At 34.6% G+C, this 20,315-nt stretch overlaps 1 protein-coding gene across 2 annotated transcripts in view; it reads right to left on the reverse strand.

Moving 5' to 3' along the window:
- Window positions 1-904: 904 nt before the first annotated feature.
- LOC117423516 (procollagen-lysine,2-oxoglutarate 5-dioxygenase 2-like) overlaps window positions 905-20,315 on the reverse strand; it is a 37,017-nt gene continuing 17,606 nt past the window's right edge. The window contains exons 8-20 of one of the 2 annotated variants that reach the window (XM_034039440.3): window positions 17,052-17,153; window positions 14,580-14,705; window positions 14,366-14,487; window positions 12,881-12,985; window positions 12,437-12,562; window positions 11,799-11,940; window positions 10,881-10,943; window positions 7,757-7,870; window positions 6,712-6,777; window positions 6,369-6,473; window positions 5,729-5,875; window positions 4,756-4,881; window positions 905-3,441 (exon numbers count right to left, since the gene is read on the reverse strand). In XM_034039440.3, coding sequence (XP_033895331.1) covers window positions 3,286-3,441; window positions 4,756-4,881; window positions 5,729-5,875; window positions 6,369-6,473; window positions 6,712-6,777; window positions 7,757-7,870; window positions 10,881-10,943; window positions 11,799-11,940; window positions 12,437-12,562; window positions 12,881-12,985; window positions 14,366-14,487; window positions 14,580-14,705; window positions 17,052-17,153 — 1,500 coding nt within the window. In that variant the 3' untranslated portion in view covers window positions 905-3,285. The remainder of the gene's footprint in view (window positions 3,442-4,755; window positions 4,882-5,728; window positions 5,876-6,368; window positions 6,474-6,711; window positions 6,778-7,756; window positions 7,871-10,880; window positions 10,944-11,798; window positions 11,941-12,436; window positions 12,563-12,880; window positions 12,986-14,365; window positions 14,488-14,579; window positions 14,706-17,051; window positions 17,154-20,315) is intronic. The other variant, XM_034039441.3, reaches the window with a different exon arrangement.

The following is a 20,315-nucleotide window of genomic DNA, read 5'->3' on the forward strand; positions in this document are numbered from 1 at the left end:
TCTGGATGATGAACTGTTAACAAATAATACTCTCATAACATACCACTATAGAAGTACAGTATTATTAACAGTAATAGCTGTGTTCTATATCAGACTAGATAAGGATCTGCAGGTAAGTGGATGGAGTAGTGGTTAGGGCTCCGGTCTCTTGACTGGAGGGTTGTGGGTTCAATCTCAGGTGGGTGATGCTGCTGCTGTACCCTTAATCTACTTTACCTAGATTGCTCCAGTAAAAACCCAAACTGTATAAATGGGTAATTGTATGTAAAAATAATGTGTAAAAAAAATAATGAAATTGTATGTAAAAATAATGTGATATCTTGTAACAATTGTAAATTGCCCTGGGTAAGGGTGTCTGCTAAATAATTTTTACTGTTCTCTATCTAGGCTGTATTCAATCTTCAATAGAACACATGTGTAACCTCAGCCTGCAACTGGCATGCTATGAAAAAAACTATGCCCATCAATCTATTTCATGTTCTTTTGGGGTACCATTTAATACCAGTGTACTGTATATTGTTCGCAGTACCAGTGTCAAACAGGATGTCGAGGCCAGTATCAAAGCAGATTTTATCATGCTTCCCAGATCTTGTCACTTTCCCACTGACATGTCACAGACTCATGTCTGCAGATTTCAATCTGTGTGTGAATTCCTACCAAGTAAATTACAACAGTGCTCCTTCAATTGTATGTCTACAATACTATATACAGATTCACATTTTTTGTATTACACCAAATTACATTCCAGACTACATTTCATATGTAAATTTAGTAGTTTAAATTTTATTGTATAATATATCCTTAATAGAATCATGGAAGCTGAAGTTTTGTGTTACAAGCATAACTCTGTAAGTCAGTATGAATGACTGCAGCTCTGTAGTCTTTTGTCTCATATTGGTATATAACATAGTGCTTCCTCCAAAAGACTCTGAACATATTTTCAGTTAATCTTTCTGATGCTAAGGCTATAAAAAGCACTAGCAACATATAGGGAGTGTAGTTTGTATAATCATAACTGACAAATAATAAGTGCTATTTTGGCTGGGAAATGACCGTGAGGAATTTTAAATGGATGTCTATAGAGAAGGGTGCAGAGGCCTCTCTGTTACTGCCAGGTTAAACTGCTGCCAAGCTTCGAAGTCTTCTTTCCTTTGATCTTGTTAGAGAAGCAGGGCACTCTGTTATTGCAGGTTCTTGTGACTCCACCTACTTGTGGCCTAAAGAGCTTGTTGTCTTCATTGCACGTTTCAGCATCTTTCCTTCTCGACCTGGGATTCACAAGCAGCTCTGCTCCTCACACGATTCTTGTTACATATTTTGTGCATTAAAAAGATACTTAACAGTTCAATGAAAAGGTTAAAAAAAAATAACTCTAATGGCTATCTGACACACCTCACAACAATTGTAAACCAACATTTGGCATGGCTTACAGTTGTCTAAACAAATCTAAGCGACATAGTTGTTTTTTTTATTTTAAACAGTTCACAAATGGTTTTGTTGGGCTAGGTTTCCTGTTTCTCTTAACTGCTGCCAATCAAAATCCAGTGCCACAGATCATGCTGTAATATTGATAACTTCACTGTTCAACCTCATCCTGACCTTCCCCTTGGAGCAATCAATATGTGTCTTTATATATGTCTTAGGCAAGTACAATATTAATATTATATTCAACAATGCTTTGAAAGGGTCTGTCTAAATTATTTAACGGCTGCAAAATGTAAAAAAAAAGCTGTGCAGATATAGCCATAATGCCAAACATATCCTCTGTAAGTATTTTAACTTTTTAATTTCATATGGTTACAGAATGCATTCTCACTCAATCACCAACATGTGAGGGAATTTTCTGTCTTGAAACAATGAATACACACACACATTATACTTCTTGGTATTGATTTGAACATACTATTTAAAGTAATTTACATTTGGATTTCCAACACTTACTGTGAAGTCTAACAAATCAGTAACTGCAGTCACCATCAATTGAAACAGTTCTACTCATCGATAATCACCAACAATAATGAATGAGACAGGACAATGGCAAGTGTTTTCTTAGCACCTAAATTTGCCCCAGGGCCAAGCTTCTATCTCATAAACAAGCCATCCTTCTGGTTAATTGAAACACAAGGGAACAAAAGGAATGCAAGCACAATTTGTGATTAACATCAGTGCATGTTGATTGTGCATTATTTACAGTATGCAGCGTGTAGGTAAAGTGTTAGGGAGGATTTAGGCAGATTGGCTAATTGATTGAATGATGGCTGAGGGTCATTGTCTGACTGCCTGGGATAAAAGCAATAAACAAAAATACAATTCAGGTCTCTAGTGTTTTCTAGTGTTATTTTTGATTGGCTTATCACATGGGAACCACTGAGTAAAGTCATTGAACAATGAACACTTTCCAGGATTTACAGTAACCGCTTTCACAAAGTCAGTTTTTACAGAGTTTAACTTGTGATCCATAGAAACTTTGCTATTTGCTCATGCAAGGACATTTTTGGATTGATCAAAGAAATGTACTTGTAAGGGAAAACAGCTGAGGAACGGGATTTCCCACTCTTGTCTTCCAGATCACGTTTGCTTTATTGAAGTCCAAATAACTGTAATATATATCTCAGTCAAATAGAAATGCATCAAAATAATTTTTTTTTTTTTTCTGGTTCTGCTTGAAAAACAGACAGACAATCTGTCTACACATATCTTTCTTTTTCTTGCTAGAAAGTTTATACAAGTAAGGACATACAAAAACATCTTACTGAAGCTGTGGATTTTACTTAATTTTTTTACATCAATATGACATAATATGTTAATTGGGTGAATGTGTTCATGGTATACAGCTTGTTATAAATCTCTTAAAGTAGACAATAACAGATTATTTGATTCTCCCTAAAATTATAAATCGGTTCAATAACAATTGTCAAGTTGGACATTAACAATCTTTTTAAAACTTTTTTCCCCCCAATTTCAAGTAAAAGTTGTAATAGATTTGTATACAATTCCTGAATATTATAGCAACAGGTTTTCTATTAGTTGTTTTTCCTGGTGTGCAAAATTATCTGATAACACTGACAGTGTCACAAGAAATAAATCAGTAGTAAGACTTTTCTGATGACAAAATAGTTGACAAAAAAAATTTAAAAATAAAATGACAACAGCATGTACAGTTTCACTGTTTCATGTCAGAATGCATTCACACATATGTCAGGGTCTACTTTGGTTTGGACTATTTTATCACTTACAAAAAAAAAAAAAAAAAAAAGAGATTTGAAAAAGGCATTTCATCGTAGTTTATGGGTCAATAAAAGAAATAGCAATGTATCGTGTTCCATTTGTAGTTGGCAGTCCTTCGTGCAAGTGAGTCAGTCTTCCTGGGTGCATGAAACTCCATCCTTTTCTTGGAGATTCAAGAGAGCAGTTGTATCTATGAAACTTACAGCCACCACCCTGTAACAAAAGAATACAACGTTTCGATTTAAAATGTTGTTTTTGTCTGGCTCTGTATGTCTGCTACCGATGAAAATTGCATATTGTCCTACATTTGTAATCATCCACAACAGATGCATACACTTAAATAAAAAAACAGCAGGAAACAATTGACATTTGACCACACAAGCAGGTCTCTCAAAAAGCCAACAGCTATAAAAGTGCATCCTATAACAGCATTGCATATGGAAATTGATGTTCCAGTATACAGTGCTCCTCCTTTATAAGGCGACCCTTTATACTGCGGAACAGGTCATAAGGCGGCACAGTCATGGTTCTTTGCCCGTCGAACAAGTACTTCATACAAATGAACATTTAAAAAAAAAAAAAAAAAGCTAAACCTTAAAGCAAAAATATATACAGAGTACACAAATACACATATCCTTTTAATTCACAAACCTTGAGTTACACACAGTAACAAACATATTTAAATGAATGCAACAATACTATGAAATTGCCTTTGTCTGCAGTATTTATGTGTAACAGTTTAGCAATTTTTTTTTTTTAAAAACTACTTAAAAATCGGGTGGTTGGCAGTAGGTTTGTAAAGCTATAAACTGACTTAATTATTTTTAATACATCTTTGAAATTACTCTACAGCTTTGCACTCTTACTAAACTGCTACTTCCCCGAATTCGGACTTAACTCTCCCGAGTACCCTCAGTCTCCCACTGAAACAAAATTAATTTCTCTTCCAAAACGTATCAAACAAGCGTCATCGCCATTCTTCTGGGTAATGTAGTTTAGAAACCAATCCTTTAACCCTTCCACTTCAGTGAACATTCTACCTGTTTGAGGTCTGATTGACATAACGTGACTTTCGGCTTGTGTATCAGCACAAATATCCACCACAAGTATACTGTATTATACCTTTCTAAACAGTTGAGAATCTGAAGATTATTAAGAGAATAACATTTTCCACTATGATGAAACATACCCTACGATTACCTAGTTTGAATGTAAAAAAAAAATAAAATGTACTCAAATTCATTTCTTTAGAAATGTCTCCATAAGTGTAATTTAGTGATCTCCGACCTACCTAAAAGTCGAAAGTAGTTTGAATCTTTTTTGTTTAATTATTATTTTTGTTTGTGTCATGCACAAAAATGAGATGGCTCAGTTTTGTCTGGACCGAATTGAAAAATGAAAATGAAAAGAACTATATTTACTCATGAACCCACACTAGCAAATGCACTGTTAAACACTGGAAGTTTTTCACGGATTATCTCAGGTTACGTTTTTGTACTGTTACTTTGAGTGAACTGACAAACTTACCTCAAAATCTGTTCCTTTACTATTAAGAGCGATGTTGATCGTAAATGTTGAGGAATCATGATGTGGTCTCAATGATGCCTGTCCTTCAGGAGTGTACTTCACAACAAAATTCAGCAATGCATAGCCCTTAAACAAGGTCAATGGAAAAACTCAAACCAGTTACACTCTTGTCAGTTAAGAAAGCATGACATTTTTAAAAATAATGGCTTTTTAAAATAAATAAATAAATATTCTCATCTGTGTGTGTGTCTGCCTATTAAACGGTCTAGATATGATTTTTCAGGTAGATATTCAAGACAAACTAACAAAACAAACTTTACAATCTACAAATGGAGTTTTATTTTATTTAATGATTAGTGTACCTATTGCCAAACTGTCCATCGATAGGCATTTAAGGCTACTTTATAGAATATACTGAAAATCTGTGATAAACCTGTTTTACTTTCAAGTTAATTCATTCCAATGCAATATACATTGATAATTATAGTAAATCAGTCTTAGATGACAATACTTAGTCAGGCCACCCTAGGTTGGCTGTGTTAGGAGAAAGCCAAATGCATTTGAAATTAAACTAGTCTATACATTAAAAAACCATGCAGCTACTCTCTGGCAGTCACATGCACATGTCTTGATAGAATATAGTAATATGTTAATGAGTACATTAAGTTCAAAATCAATTGAATTTAGTTTTTTCAATTAATGTTAAAATAAAACAAACAAACAAACAAACAAACAAACAAGCAAACAAACAAAAAACAGCCTGACACTATACAGAAAGCATTCATGAAAGGATGGAATAACATGCTGTAAAAATTAATTCTCACACCATTTACTGTTATTGCACTGCCAATCAGTCATTAAGCTAAGGATTGAAATAATGCCTGTGCCATTATTTTTTTTCCTTCTCAATAAATGATGAGAACTCAAAATATATTCCATGAGCCCCTGTTCTAGAGCACACTTATAAACTTACCTTTGTGTAATAGCCAGAAAAAACTTTGAGCGTTACTGGAGAAATATACTCTCTGATGAAATGCAGCCATTCCTTTTCATAATCAACTTGAGTCATGTGAATATCATCTGTTGGAACATTTTCATAACCACCAGAAATGCGCTTATCCTATAAAAAAAACCCACAAAAATTACAATACGTTATGGAAGCAAAAATATGTATACATGAATGCGAATTTAATTATTGCTGTCAAGTTTAATTGATGTATTTTAATATACACTTTCATAATTCACAAATGAGCAAAAAGAAAAAAAAAATCTGATCTATATATATATATATATATATATATATATATATACACACACACACATATATATATATATATATATTATATATATATATATACATATATATATATATATATATACATATATACATATATATATATATATATATATATATATATACTACTGTTGAATTCCCTTTTTCTGCATTTTAGACAGTGCAATTCTATACAGTACACTGCTTTGTATGATGTGCTTGCCTCTTACATTGACAAGAATGGTACGTGTTTACCAAGACACACTCACATACTCAATAATAATTGAAACATATAGGGTAAAACGTGTCTGATCCAGATACAGATCTGAATTAGTCTTACCGTATACTTTCCACCTGACCAGCTTCCATAGTGTTCCATTTCTCCTATCAATTCATCACATGCTTTCTCAGAAAATATTGGGAACCAGAATACATCTGGACAGGGCTACAATGGATGATAAAGATTTCACATTTACCTGATTTATATGCTTTATGAAAAGTATGTGTCAACACAACAGTTAAAACAATATATTATATGATTGAACACATGATTCATCTCTAAATACAACTGTATAAAGTGAATGCTAGTGAACAGCACTTCAATAGTAAATAGCATGTCCATAAAAAAGGAGTTACAAACACTCATTCTAAAACCAATTTGTATTCAATGTGATGATACTCACCTGCTCTGCCAGATTATGGGTAAATATTTTTGAATAGTTTTGGTGGATGTATTTTTCCTTCCAATCCTGTAATGAGATATTTAAAGATAAATCATCATCTTTTTTGGCGTCTGTGTCAACAATGGAAATCACCATGCGACTGAGCTCCAACAGTCGACTGTGACTTCACAGACCGTTGAGAAATCACTGCATTTCATTGCAGAGGCACATTCAGATACACAGTAGAAAACAGAACGTTACTGTCATTCGCATGTTATTTTGTCGCTGTTACATGAGCGGTGTCGAGTGAGGTGATTGTTTTTAATAATTTGATGCTGTTTAATATTTATGATATGTTTGTTTGTTAGTAATGTCTGAAAGCATGCACCGTACTGGTCCCCCCATAACACCTATGGAAACATGACGTTTTTTTGTTGTTTTGTTTTTGGTAAAACACGTTAAATACTTTCAAAAAAAGGTCCTAAACACTTTAGTGTTGCTACTTTTTCAAACACAAATCAGGACTGCACTGATGTTCCGGGTCATTAACCAACAAATGAGGTTATAATAATAGCTTTATTTTTATATAGCGCCTTTCATAGTGGACCACCATCACAAAGCGCTTTACAGAGTTGGCTGTGAACTGCTTCTGCAAAACACTTTCAGAGATAACATCACATTGCCTTCACCTTATACGTGAATAAAAGGTCCCTCTCAAATCACAGCTGTTGTTGAAGCTCATTTATACATCAACAGGCAGTTATATGAGTATACAAGAGATTGGCTTGATTTATGTTTAAAAAACCAAAACTTTGCAACAATTGATAACTAGATTATGAACAGGATAGTGGGCTCCAGACATAACAGCTGTTTCTTGAGGCAACATGAATTAAACTTAAAGCTGATTTAGTCTTATAGTTATAATGCTATCAAATTAGTGTGGATATCTCTAGGTACATATTCTGTAGGAATATACTAGCCACATTAAAATCAGCAATGTTATTCAGCCTCACAAAGGCTCTATAGGGCGTACATAAGTGTACAGGCATATTCCATTGACACTTACCACTGGATTTTCAAAAATCTGCCACAAGTCATTGTTGAAGTGAGATGTATTGTAATTTGCAGTTGAAATTAGCCTTCCAAATTCATGACGATTTGTAATGTACATGAAAACTCCCTACAGTTAATTAGAAAGTCAAGTTAGGTTTGCTGGAAATGGGAATGTAAAACATTATGCAGCACTCACATATTCCTGAAAAAGAACAGCTCCAATAATATTTTTGAACTTGCTGTAAGAAAAATAAAATAAAACAACCCCAAAACAAATAGCTCAATAATTGATGCTTTGCAAATGTATTTTAATTCTAGACTAATACTTTAAAAGATAATACACTTCCTTGTCCTTTATCGGCCTAAAAAAAATGGGTAGTTAGTTCAATCAGGATTTAAACACAGATCTACACAATAATTAAAATTCTGATTAAGGCTGTTCACACTGGGTCCATTCAGAGGGTTTTGTCCGCACTCTGTACAGTGAACAACAAAGCCAACTTGAAAAATGAACCGTACCGAGTCCACCTAAAGAGGTGGTCTTGGTCCGTTTGGCAGATGCACAGAGTTTGGTTTGCTTGCTAAAACATCAATGTGAACTACTGGACTCGGTTCTTTTGCATAAGGGGAACAAACTATACAAGGTAACCTAACTAGGAAGTAAACATTTTTTCAAAAAACAAAACATGTCCCTGGGAACTACATTAGGGTCACAGTTAATTTCAGCCTTCATTACTTGACCCAGTCGGACAAAGATTGTTAATTGTTCTGGTTTTGTATTTTAAAAAAATAAATAAAAAATGATGTACCAGCAAGTTAATAGCAGAGTCATCTTAAGCTGTGTTGATGCCATTCAGAATAAAACAATCTTACGGATTATTTGTTTAACCATTCCGATTGTGTATACCATATGTTTAAATGGCAATAACCAATCTATTTTTTAAATCTGGCTTTTTGTACATTTAACGTTATGATCTGCAGTAAATTCACCCGATTTTTAAACTATAATTGTGTTATTGTATACTTTTACATGAATGGCTTCAGGGTTGCTACTGCGTCACTAAATTGAAGAAGAAGAAGAAGAAGAAGAAGAACCAGTTTTTCATTGTTAATATCTGCTAATCTTAACTAAATGCATGGGCAGTGTGAGAAACTGAAGCTGATAGAAATTTGGTTCAGGCCAAACTGGACAAAACTCACAAAAAAAGCATTCAGTCTTTTCTCAAATTACTTTGTTTAATGTTGACAGTAGGTGAACCATGCAGAACTTCATAAACTGCATTATTCGACTACTGTAGGCATTCAAGAAATGCATTATTAAATTAACAAAGTGCTCCCCAGTGCAATATGCAAGAATTTAAAACATGCCATCTTTCAATATGCCTTGCAGGATATTGTAAATATCTGGTTCACAAACCATATTATAAACAAACCGAGTGAACTTGAAAACTGCATTGTGATCACAAAAGAACTCGGTCTTGAACAAAATGGGAAAAGGACAAATAAATAAATAAATAAATAAATAAAAAACTGACTTTAGCTCACATCCAAATGAACTTGGTCCCTTTGATCGCAGATTAGTGTAAATAGTAGATTGCAAGCAAACTGATACATTGTGTCAAACGAAATGAACCAGATAGAGTCTGTTTGAAATGGGCCCAGTGTGAATGAAGCCTAAAAGAGATCTGTATCATACCTGGAAAAATAGAAAAAAAAATACAGATTTTTGTTACAGGCAAATATTCTTAGACTATTTAACGAGCTTATAGGCAATTAAGGAAATGGGAGCAGGATTAAAACAGTGGGATAACTGCTATGGCAGGGATATTCCAAGGCTAGATCTAATTTAAGCAGGGTGAAATATTCAGTTTAAATTTGCAGCAATTAACTATTTTCAGGCCAGGTTACAGTTCTTTCATAAATTGCACAGTCTAAACAAAATAAAAAAAATACTTATTTTAAGGCTAACTCGGGTTCCTCTTTTTAAAGTTACAATTTTAATTAAATAGAGAAAGCATTGGAATAGAACATCATTTGAAAGCATTCAATACCTTAATATCTAGCTAAAATCTTTTTGTGAAAGGGCATTGTCAGCAGGCCCAGACACCAGTGACCCTTAAATGGAGAATGTATAACCTGGACTGGAAATGGTTAACTGCCTTGTGGTTAGACAGCTGCAGGGAATGCAGGGGTGTACACTGGGCTGAGTTTGGGCTTTGGCTGGCCTCATACCAACCTCATGAGTTATACATTTGGTCAAATACAAGTACTAACAGTTCAATCTAAACAGGATGCTTCCCTTTAGCTTACAGTTTTATTTTGGTTAAAACATGAAGAGATTCGATTTCCAAAATAATTTGCATAGGGCATATGCAAATGAATTGGGATCATACACAGCAGACCACAAGTTTTATCTTGTATGATGCCTGGATTTGGATACTGACAGAACAGCGGTTGTTTGCAGTACAAACAAAGCCCTCAAAAGCAGATTGCATGTGTTAGTATTACCGGTATTTGATTTTAAACACTTTTAAAAATCAGGCACGTAATGTATTGATAATACACGCAAGTGCAGATGCTTTATAGTAAATCCTTCATTTAATGTGCGTTTATTCAGCATTTCACCAGATTTTCTGTGCGGAGATGCATCCAGATATATTTATGGTCTATTGAGGTACAGCACTGTGTGTACCATAGAAGTGGGACACAATTGGTAATACAAATTTGGAGAATTCTGGGTATATAAGCTTCACTTCAAGTCAACAAACATTACTGTTAGTTTGCAATGCTAGAAATGATGTTTTATGTGCTAATTATGTTACATTTTGCAGCATAGAGCCCACAGGACTGATAATTAAAAAGCTACTTATCTATTCAAAGTATACTCTCTGGAATAACAATCCACACAATAGTTTAGGATTAACACGAGAACAAAAACAGATTTAGAAAACTAACAGGATCATAAACCTAGAAGTCAACGATGATAAAAAATAAAAAAGCTAATAAACAAAATGGCTTGTGTGTGCTTTAAAATTATGTTTCATGTTGGCTAGCAGAAGGGAAGCAGTCCTTAAATGTACCGTTATACCCTTCATGTAAAATTCAAATATATAAAAATAATGAAAGCAAAATGAAACCTTTGGGGGTCTGAGCATATGGAATGATTCCGGAGAAGGGGAGTCTTTTTCCCTTTGTATTGTCTAAAATGAAGGAAAAGCATCATGTAAGTTGTGTAACATAAGGGTATTTCTAACTGACATACACTTCGAAAAGGAAAGATGAGAGGCCATAAGCAGTGGGCTTTTCTTGAAGCTGCTGTTCTGGAATGTTTTTGTTATATAAAAAGAGCATGTAGCCAAAAAATCAAAGCTTAAAGATATACATGGGAGAAAAGTAAACACTGAAATCGCTGATTTCAAGCACTTTAAATCAGCTGCTGCAACATTTCGAAAAAGCTCGCAGCACAATAGCTTTAAAAAAAGGTGAAGAATGAAAAAGGGAAAGAAAGAAGAACATGAAGCCAGCTGTAGAGTCTAATTTGCTTAATATGAGCACATGGTGAGCAGAGAGTGAGAACTGGTGTGATGGTAGTTGAACTGGAGCAGCTATCCTTTTACAACCATACAAAATACCACACATAGAAGTCATGCCTGGAAAAACAAATAAGGCATTTATACTTGCCAACTTTTCATTCCCTTAGTGGAGCTGCAGTTTTTTGAGAAATGGTTCATTGGCACATTGAGAGTTCATGATAGCTTAAATTACTGCTGTTTCATTCAAGATGTTAACATTGAAGCAATCAGTTAGAAATGCATAACTACCATTAGCTATCAACACACATTTCCAAATGAAGAAACCATACATACATCATGCAACTTACAGTGGAAGTATTTGAAAATGATAACTTTGTCTATGGTTTATGTTTAAAAAATAAATACAACTTAAAAGATCACACTGAAACACTAATTACTATTAAAGCTATATAGTTTATTTTTATGTCTTTATATTGCTGTGTAAAACTGCACATGCTATTGGGGAAACACTACTAATCTTACCAGCTGCCCAGCATTTTTGCATAGCGCCATGTCAGGATCCAGTTTCTCTAAAACAAACTGGTCTCTCTCTTTCAATTCATTTCTGAGAGTCTCGCCCTTAATGAGGTAGATATGAGCCATGTATGGAATATTCCATACACCACTAAACAAAAAAAGAGAAGAAAAACTTTTTTTTAATCCATGCATATTTCCTCCTGTCATACAAACATGTCAGCTTTTGATTACATGCTCATACATAGCAACAGCAACAGATGGTGATGACCTATGTTTACACTGTGTCTCTGTAAAAGAAATAGCCTTTGTTAGAAATACTTTGGCTTCTTTCTTTCTTGGAATTTGCCTCTATTAGCCAAACGTGAATCATTCATGAATCATCTATTAAAGATCTATGGGTGTATTTGCAATTAAACAGGACAGAGGTGGCTAGTTTTTACTATGCATTTTAAGAGCATATCTATATATCTATATATCTATCTATATATATATATATATATATATATATATATATATATATATATATATATATATATATATATATAATGTCTGTTTCCCTTGAGGAGTTGATATCATTAGCAACTTGTAATTACACATCTTGTAACTTACACCAATTCTCAGGCAAAGAGTAATGCAAAACTTACACTCGTTTGCTTTGAACAATGTCAATATAGTCTTCAGAGCGAGCATAGTAACCATCCAGACTTAAGGCACCCCAGAAGTTTGACCACAGTTTTCCATGACGGCTTACCAAAGGACCAATTATTTTTCTGCAGGAAAAAAAAACCAAAAAAAAAACCGCAAAGCTAATGAACTTGTGCTACTATCATAAAATATGTTCCTAAGTGCCCAGAAGCATTACAATATACGGGTTGCCAACCAAAGATAGATCTGTTTCACGGCACACTTTGAAAAAAGTGTATTAGTTTGTTTTGTTTTCACTGCTCAGTGCCATTTATAGTTGTGGCAGCTCGACTTCACAAGGAGACCATATGCTTGTGGTTTCTGTACTTCAGGAATAATAGTTACCAGGGACAAAAAAGGTGGGGCTCTACAGGTATCTTTCCACTGTATCCACTAACACATACCTGTTTTGTTCAATTAACAGCCTCAAGGTCTGGGTGTTAGTCAGCATAACATCAGCGTCAATACTAAAATAGTAGTCACAGCTTTCACGCTTGCGACAGAGTTCCCTAGCAGAAAGAGACAGAACATGAAACTCCATTATAATATCAAGCTTGCTAGATTTTCAGGCAGAAAATCTATAGTAAAAGTGCCTTGTACATTTACTGGTTAATCTACAAGCCTATTACTGGCAAGTTCCCCTTAACCTATAAGGTATATAAACGTATTTCACAAACCCAGTCTTGCCGTGCTTTAGAATTACCACCTCCTCCCCAAACACCACCACCTCAATCCCAGGCAGCATCGGGATGCTCCGAAGGATGAGGCTGTGCTCCAACTATTTTTTATTCTACTTACTGTTCTTCACCCATTGGGTCAATGTTTTTGGATTCCTATAAGATTTGTATTCTAATAAAGGTGTTTATTTAACACAAGATTGTCCTGACTGAAATAATCCTGTGCAAAGACAAAAATAATAACACAGTAACAAGAAACTACTTAAACAATAAAAGAACTGATCCTACATGTAACAGGTTTTTTTTTCCTGCTCTTACTACATTGCTAAAATAGTACTATTCCATTTGGAAAAATAGCTTTTGTCCCTTGTGTACAATAGACAGCACTGACAGGACCATTGGGTTAATGCTCCAGCTGGTAATTCAATTGCCACAAAAGGCTGACCAAGTGAGCAAAAACCTTCACTTCATAAAGTTATTTTTTATTTAGCAATAAAATATTTCCAGATGTTTTTTTATGATTATAAGAAATAAAAGACTACAATGACTATAGAGAAGCAGTTCGGAATGATTAGCTGTAAAAAAAAAAAAAAAAAAAAAAAAAAACTTAAAAATAAGTCAGTATGAAAGTGTGATTTGGGGTATTTAATTCACTTAATTATCAGTTATATTGCCAGCTGTGTGTATCTTTGACATGTGCGAGATTACGTTTCTTGCAATTGTTTCTAATGGTAATGTGGACTGTAGCCAATGACAGGTATAACAGATGTTGATATATGGTACCACACTTCCTTGATTGTTGGATTTTCAGTACTTCATAAAGGCTCAGGCACCACTGAGAATAATATGTATTTTAAGATTTTAATATTAAAAGCTGTTATATATATATATATATATATATATATATATATATATATATATATATATATATATATATATATATATATATAGCTAGAAAATTCAGACAATGTGCTGGTTTTAGAAAAACCATGTAGAAACTCATTATTTAAAACAGAATAAGATTATTTTTAAATAGGTAATTATTGTACGTATGTGCTCTAAAATTTGGATTACATTGTTTTTTGTTACATGTGATAATTAAAGTTATAGTAGTTATGTTTTTCCCCAATCAATTCAAACCTTATGAATATACTGTAGGCCGTTCAAAAAATGATATGCACAATGAAAATCAAACAAAAACCAATAACTTACATTCCCATATTCCTGGCTTCCCCTTGGCTCAGGTTCTCCTCAGGGCCCACAACTTTAAAGCTCTTAAACACATTCTTATTTTGCAACCACAGCTTCTGCATGTGCTTTTCATGGTAAACTTCCTGCACAAGGGAGGGCAGTTACAGTTAAGTGGCTAGCTTCTTTCTTATCAATTTCCAGTAAAGGGTTTCATAATTCTGCAGCGAGTACTCACATTGTTATGAATAAAGATATGAAGTTTATCCTTTGGGTAATCCAGGGTCAGTAATTTTTCAAAAAATTCAGGCACAAAGGGAGTTGGCTGTTCAATGAACACACCAATTGTCACACTTGGATATTCCTGATAAATGAAATTAAACAAGATCAAGCAATATATGAACGATGCAGAAACTAAGTACAGTATAGTCCCCAAATACAACCGCTTTCAGTATATACAGTTTAGAACACTTCATATTATTTGTCAGATCTCATTTCTCACACAAAAGAAAGTCATGTTTGCCATAATGTTTTAGCACTGTGCATGTATTAAACACAAAGAACCTGGTAGGTGCATTACACTGTACATTTTATATAAATAGGCAAATCTGTTCTGAATCTGGTTTAAAAATAGGAAAGATTCGTTTTTATTGGGAAACCTCCTTCTAAAATAATAAAAATGTGTCAAGTAAAACAGACCACATCCTGTGTGAACCATCCACATTTCTAAAAAATGAAAAAAATCTTCCACGCATTTTAAAACAAACTACAGGTGACATGTGTTAAGAGATGCCACATGTATACAATATAAATGTAAATAACTTAGAGAACATTCCACCTCCACTTAATGGGAAAAAAAAACAAACAAAAAAAACAAACAACTGACAACCCAATATAATTTGTGTAAAAGTCCAAGATTCCAAAGTTTAGCAAAAAGTTGCCTTTCAATTTGTGTTGGACGAGAGAGAGAGAGAGAGAGAGAGAGAGAGAGAGAGAGAGAGAGAGAGAGAGAGAGAGAGAGAGAGAGAGAGAGAGAGAGAGAGAGAGAAAGAGAAAGAGAGAAAATAGTACATCTGGATGAAAAAAAAAAAATACTGTCAAATTACTAGAATGCATGCCTGCCCTGGATTTTAGGTTACTTCAGTACATTTAGCAGACAAGCCTTAATTATAGATGAAAAATTCAGGACATGCAAGGAAGGATCTGCATTTGAGAAACAATTCTCCCCGATGAGATTTCCTTCTTTTTCTGTCCAGATGTCGAAGCCAAAAAATGTACATAGCAACAGATGTTTATGGCCTGTCTTTACACTGTGTCTCTGTAAAAGAAATAGCCGCTGTTATAAATACTTTGGCTTCTTTCTTTTTTGGAGTTTGCCTCGATTAGCAAAACATGAATCATTCACTGGGCTTTCACGATGTTGGTACTGGAGAGTGAAATTATTAAAAATCTATGGGTGTATTTGCAATTAAACAGGACAGAGTTGGCTAGTTTTCACTATGCATTTTAAGAGCATATACAGTGGCTCTCAAAAGTATTCACCCCTCTGGACTTTTCCACATTTTATTGTGTTACAACATGGAATCAAAATGGATTTAATTAGGAGTTTTTGCCACTGATCAGCACAAAAAAAGTCCATAATGTCAAAAAATAAAAGTGAAAAATAAAATCTACAAATTGTTCTAAATTAATTACAAATATAAAACAGAAAATATTTGATATATTTTTATATATATATAAAAAATGTATATATATATAAGGGTCATTTAATGAGGTTCTAGTTCAGTGTGGTAATACAAACACATCTCAGAAAACAATAGATAAGAAACATTTACATTTTCACTAAAAATCCCTATTTATTCAACGTAGTTTTGCCTCACCTTAAATGATACAAAAAAAATCTAACCGCTGTTATAACTGTACATATCACAATAATCTCTGTTGAAACTGAAATAAAACTACAGCTTTGACAACTAATTTAACAGTATTTGTCTTTTTTGGCTGTGATGCAGGAGGATTATAGTCTTGGAATGTCTGCCTTACTGCATGTCTACACAGACAGAAGTTTCCAGGTTTGTCCTTTGGACTGTGATATCCATAAAACATGTGGTTCTCATTTTCCCAGCATCATTCATGAAAATGGATATTAGTAGCCAGTCTTGGCTGAACCAACCAACACATTTTCAGGGCAACCACTGTAACTCTCCCAGTGGATAAAACTATACAGAGCAGCCCACTAAAAAGCACGCTGGTTAAGAGCGACATCCCTTTAAGCAAAACTTTCTAAAAACAAAACCCATTACCTGCACCACAGTTGTGGAGCATGTCCTTGCCATAGAAATCGCCACAGGCTTTCCCATGCATTTAATGAAGGTCTCGGACTATATGTATTATTATTATTATTATTTATTTCTTAGCATGTACCATGTGAGTATAATATATGTTATTGATGGATACGCTTATCAATCCCTACAAAAAGTGGTATCACCATTTGGCACCACAGTTCTGTTTTTTTGTTGTCTCTTCAGAGAATTGCTTTGCAATGTCTTTACTTCTGTGTCTGACAACATATTCAATAGAGATTTTACTTTTCGCAGAAGTTACATTCTCTACGCATTATACTACACCCATCATATTAAGCAAGTACTTTTAAACTCCTGTGCTGTGGAAGTAATAAAACACATGGAAAACTGCCAGGTAAGTGACTTACCTTAACCTCCGTAAAATCAAAGAGGTCATTATCACAAACACCACATCCTTGTTCATAATTCCAACTATTAGGTATGTAATTAGCGAGATAGTTCAGGTAAATCTGTTTGGGGAAAAAAAGCAAATAAATACAAATCTACATGTTCATGAAAGGAAATAACAGAAATGCCACACTTGCTTCTATGCATTTCAACACTCCTAGATTGTTACATGCATGCCATATGCCATATTCAGTAAATGGCTATGATTTGTTATTTTTACTGAAGCTTTTGGATTGATGACTACTTATGATGGCTTACAAAGGAAAGAGTAAAAATATTACAAATCCAGCACCTATGACCATAAGCCAATCTATGTAAAGCCACACCAAATCTTGCTATCGTATTAAAAGAAATGCGCATTATTTTAATTTAATTGTATATATTTGTGAATCTTTGGGATTTTGCATCAGTAAATCAAATATTGCCTAATTCATTAACTTAACAGGATCACAATTAGGATATACAAAATATATAATAATGAAACTACTTTTCTTTCCGAATACAAATTATGTTTGTCCTTGTTTTTAGAAAATTGTGTTAAAAGATGAATCAGTCTTTTCATTTTCATTTAAAGTAGGAGGCTAGAAATCCTAAGTAGAAGGCAGTGGGGGTATGCCAGTCCTCCCCCAGCGCAGGTGCAGGGGGGTATGGGGTCCTCCCCCAGCGCAGGTGCAGGGGGGTATGCCAGTCCTCCCCCAGCGCAGGTGCAGGGGGGTATGGGGTCCTCCCCCAGCGCAGGTGCAAGGGGGTATGGGGTCCTTCCCCAGCGTAGGTGCAGGGGAGTATGGGGTCCTCCCCCAGCACAGATGCAGGGGGGTCCTGCCCCAGAGCAGGTGCAGGGGGGTCTACATCCTGTATATCCTGGACCTAAACATGTGCCTTAATAGGGTCCCAAAATTCAAAACAAGTGTATAACTTTGTTATTTTTTTTATGATTTTAGGTGTCCAGATTTAAAGAGCAAGTAAAAATGACTTATATATGTGTCTATGAAAAGTAATTACAAAATAATATATTTACAGACGTGCTCAAATTTGTTGGTACCCTTACAGCTCATTGAAATAATGCTTCATTCCTCCTGAAAAGTGATGACATTAAAAGCTATTTTAGCTATTTTGTATACTTGCATGCCTTTGGTATGTCATAGAATAAAGCAAAGAAGCTGTGAAAAGAGATGAATTATTGCTTATTCTACAAAGATATTCTAAAATGGCTTCGACACATTTGTTGGTACCCCTTAGAAAAGATAATAAATAATTGGATTATAGTGATATTTAAAACTAATGAGTTTCCTTAATTAATATCACACATGTCTCCAATCTTGTAATCAGTCATTCAGCCTATTTAAATGGAGAAAAGTAGTCACTGTGCTGTTTGGTATCATTGTGTGCACCACACTGAACATGGACCAGAGAAAGCAAAGGAGAGAGTTGTCTGAGAAGATCAGAAAGAAAATAATAGACAAGCATGGTAAAGGTAAAGGCTACAAGACCATCTCCAAGCAACTTGATGTTCCTGTGACAACAGTTGCAAATATTATTAAGAAGTTTAAGGTCCATGGAACTGTAGCCAACCTCCCTGGGTGCAGCCGCAAGAGGAAAATCGACCCCAGATTGAACAGAAGGATAGTGCGAATGGTAGAAAAAGAACCAAGGATAACTGCCAAAGAGATACAAGCTGAACTCCAAGGTGAAGGTACGTCAGTTTCTGATCGCACCATCCGTTGCTTTTTGAGCGAAAGTGGGCTCCATGGAAGAAGACCCAGGAGGACTCCACTTTTGAAAGAAAAACATAAAAAAAGCCAGACTGGAATTTGCTAAAATGCATATTGACAAGCCACAATCCTTCTGGGAGAATGCCCTTTGGACAGATGAGTCAAAACTGGAGCTTTTTGGCAAGTCACATCAGCTCTATATTCACAGATGAAAAAATGAAGCTTTCAAAGAAAAGAACACCATACCTACAGTGAAACATGGAGGAGGCTCGGTTATGTTTTGGGGCTGCTTTGCTGCGCCTGGCACAGGGTGCCTTGAATCTGTGCAGGGCACAATGAAATCTCAAGACTATCAAGGCATTCTGGAGCGAAACGTACTGCCCAGTGTCAGAAAGCTCTGTCTCAGTCGCAGGTCATGGGTCCTCCAACAGGATAATGACCCAAAACACACAGCTAAAAGCACCCAAGAATGGATAAGAACAAAACATTGGACTATTCTGAAGTGGCCTTCTATGAGTCCTGATCTGAATCCTATCGAACATCTATGGAAAGAGCTGAAACTTGCAGTCTGGAGAAGGCACCCATCAAACCTGAGACAGCTGGAGCAGTTTGAAAGCAGCTACAGAAAACATTTGATTGCAGTGATTGCCTCTAAAGGTTGTGCAACAAAATATTAGGTTAGCGGTCCATGCCATTTTCATTTGTTTTATTATTTACAATATTATGTTGAATAAAAAATCAAAAGCAAAGTCTGATTTCTATTAAATATGGAATAAATAATAGTGGATACCAATTACTTTTGTCAGTTTCAAGTTATTTCAGAGAAAATTGTGCATTCTTCGTTTTTTGTGGAGGGGTACCAACAAATTTGAGCACGTCTGTATATTTGAACTTTAAAACCACAAACTCGTCTTAGCACACAGTAAAATTCAAAGTAAGTCCACATATTTGAGCAAACTGTTTGGTTTTGCAATCATTTATTACACGCAGAATAAAGTGGTGAAAGAAAGACAGAACCAGACACTAATGAAACAGATAAATTATATTTCAGGCACAAAAACACACAATGTCACATTATATAAATACCAGAATACCATGTGAGACAGAAGAGAGAAATGTGAAGCAATTTCTAAATTAAACACATAAGATAAGAAGCAGTATTAATTGATAGTAAATTTGAATACAGAAAAAGGTAAGCCATAAACAGTGTTTTTTTTTTTCTATTTTTTCATGTATTCCATTTTTTCTTCTGCATTTATACAAAAAAAACAAGACCAATTTTAAGTTTCTATAAATATTCATGTATCCACCAGTCCTTAAATTTATTTGTAGTCTTCCAAGTATCTGAGTATACATAATTTCCCACAGCGCCGTATCTCGTTAACTAGCAAGTCAAAGAATGCACAAGTGCATTAATAATACAGTTATCAGAAGTTCGTATGCGATTTCTACAGCAAGTTGTATTTACATTTTCTATTTTTTGCATTTGGAACAGCAAATTCTGACTCTTAA

The sequence above is a fragment of the Acipenser ruthenus genome, chromosome 17, assembly GCF_902713425.1.
Source record: "Acipenser ruthenus chromosome 17, fAciRut3.2 maternal haplotype, whole genome shotgun sequence".
NCBI classification, from domain to species: Eukaryota; Metazoa; Chordata; class Actinopteri; order Acipenseriformes; family Acipenseridae; genus Acipenser; species Acipenser ruthenus.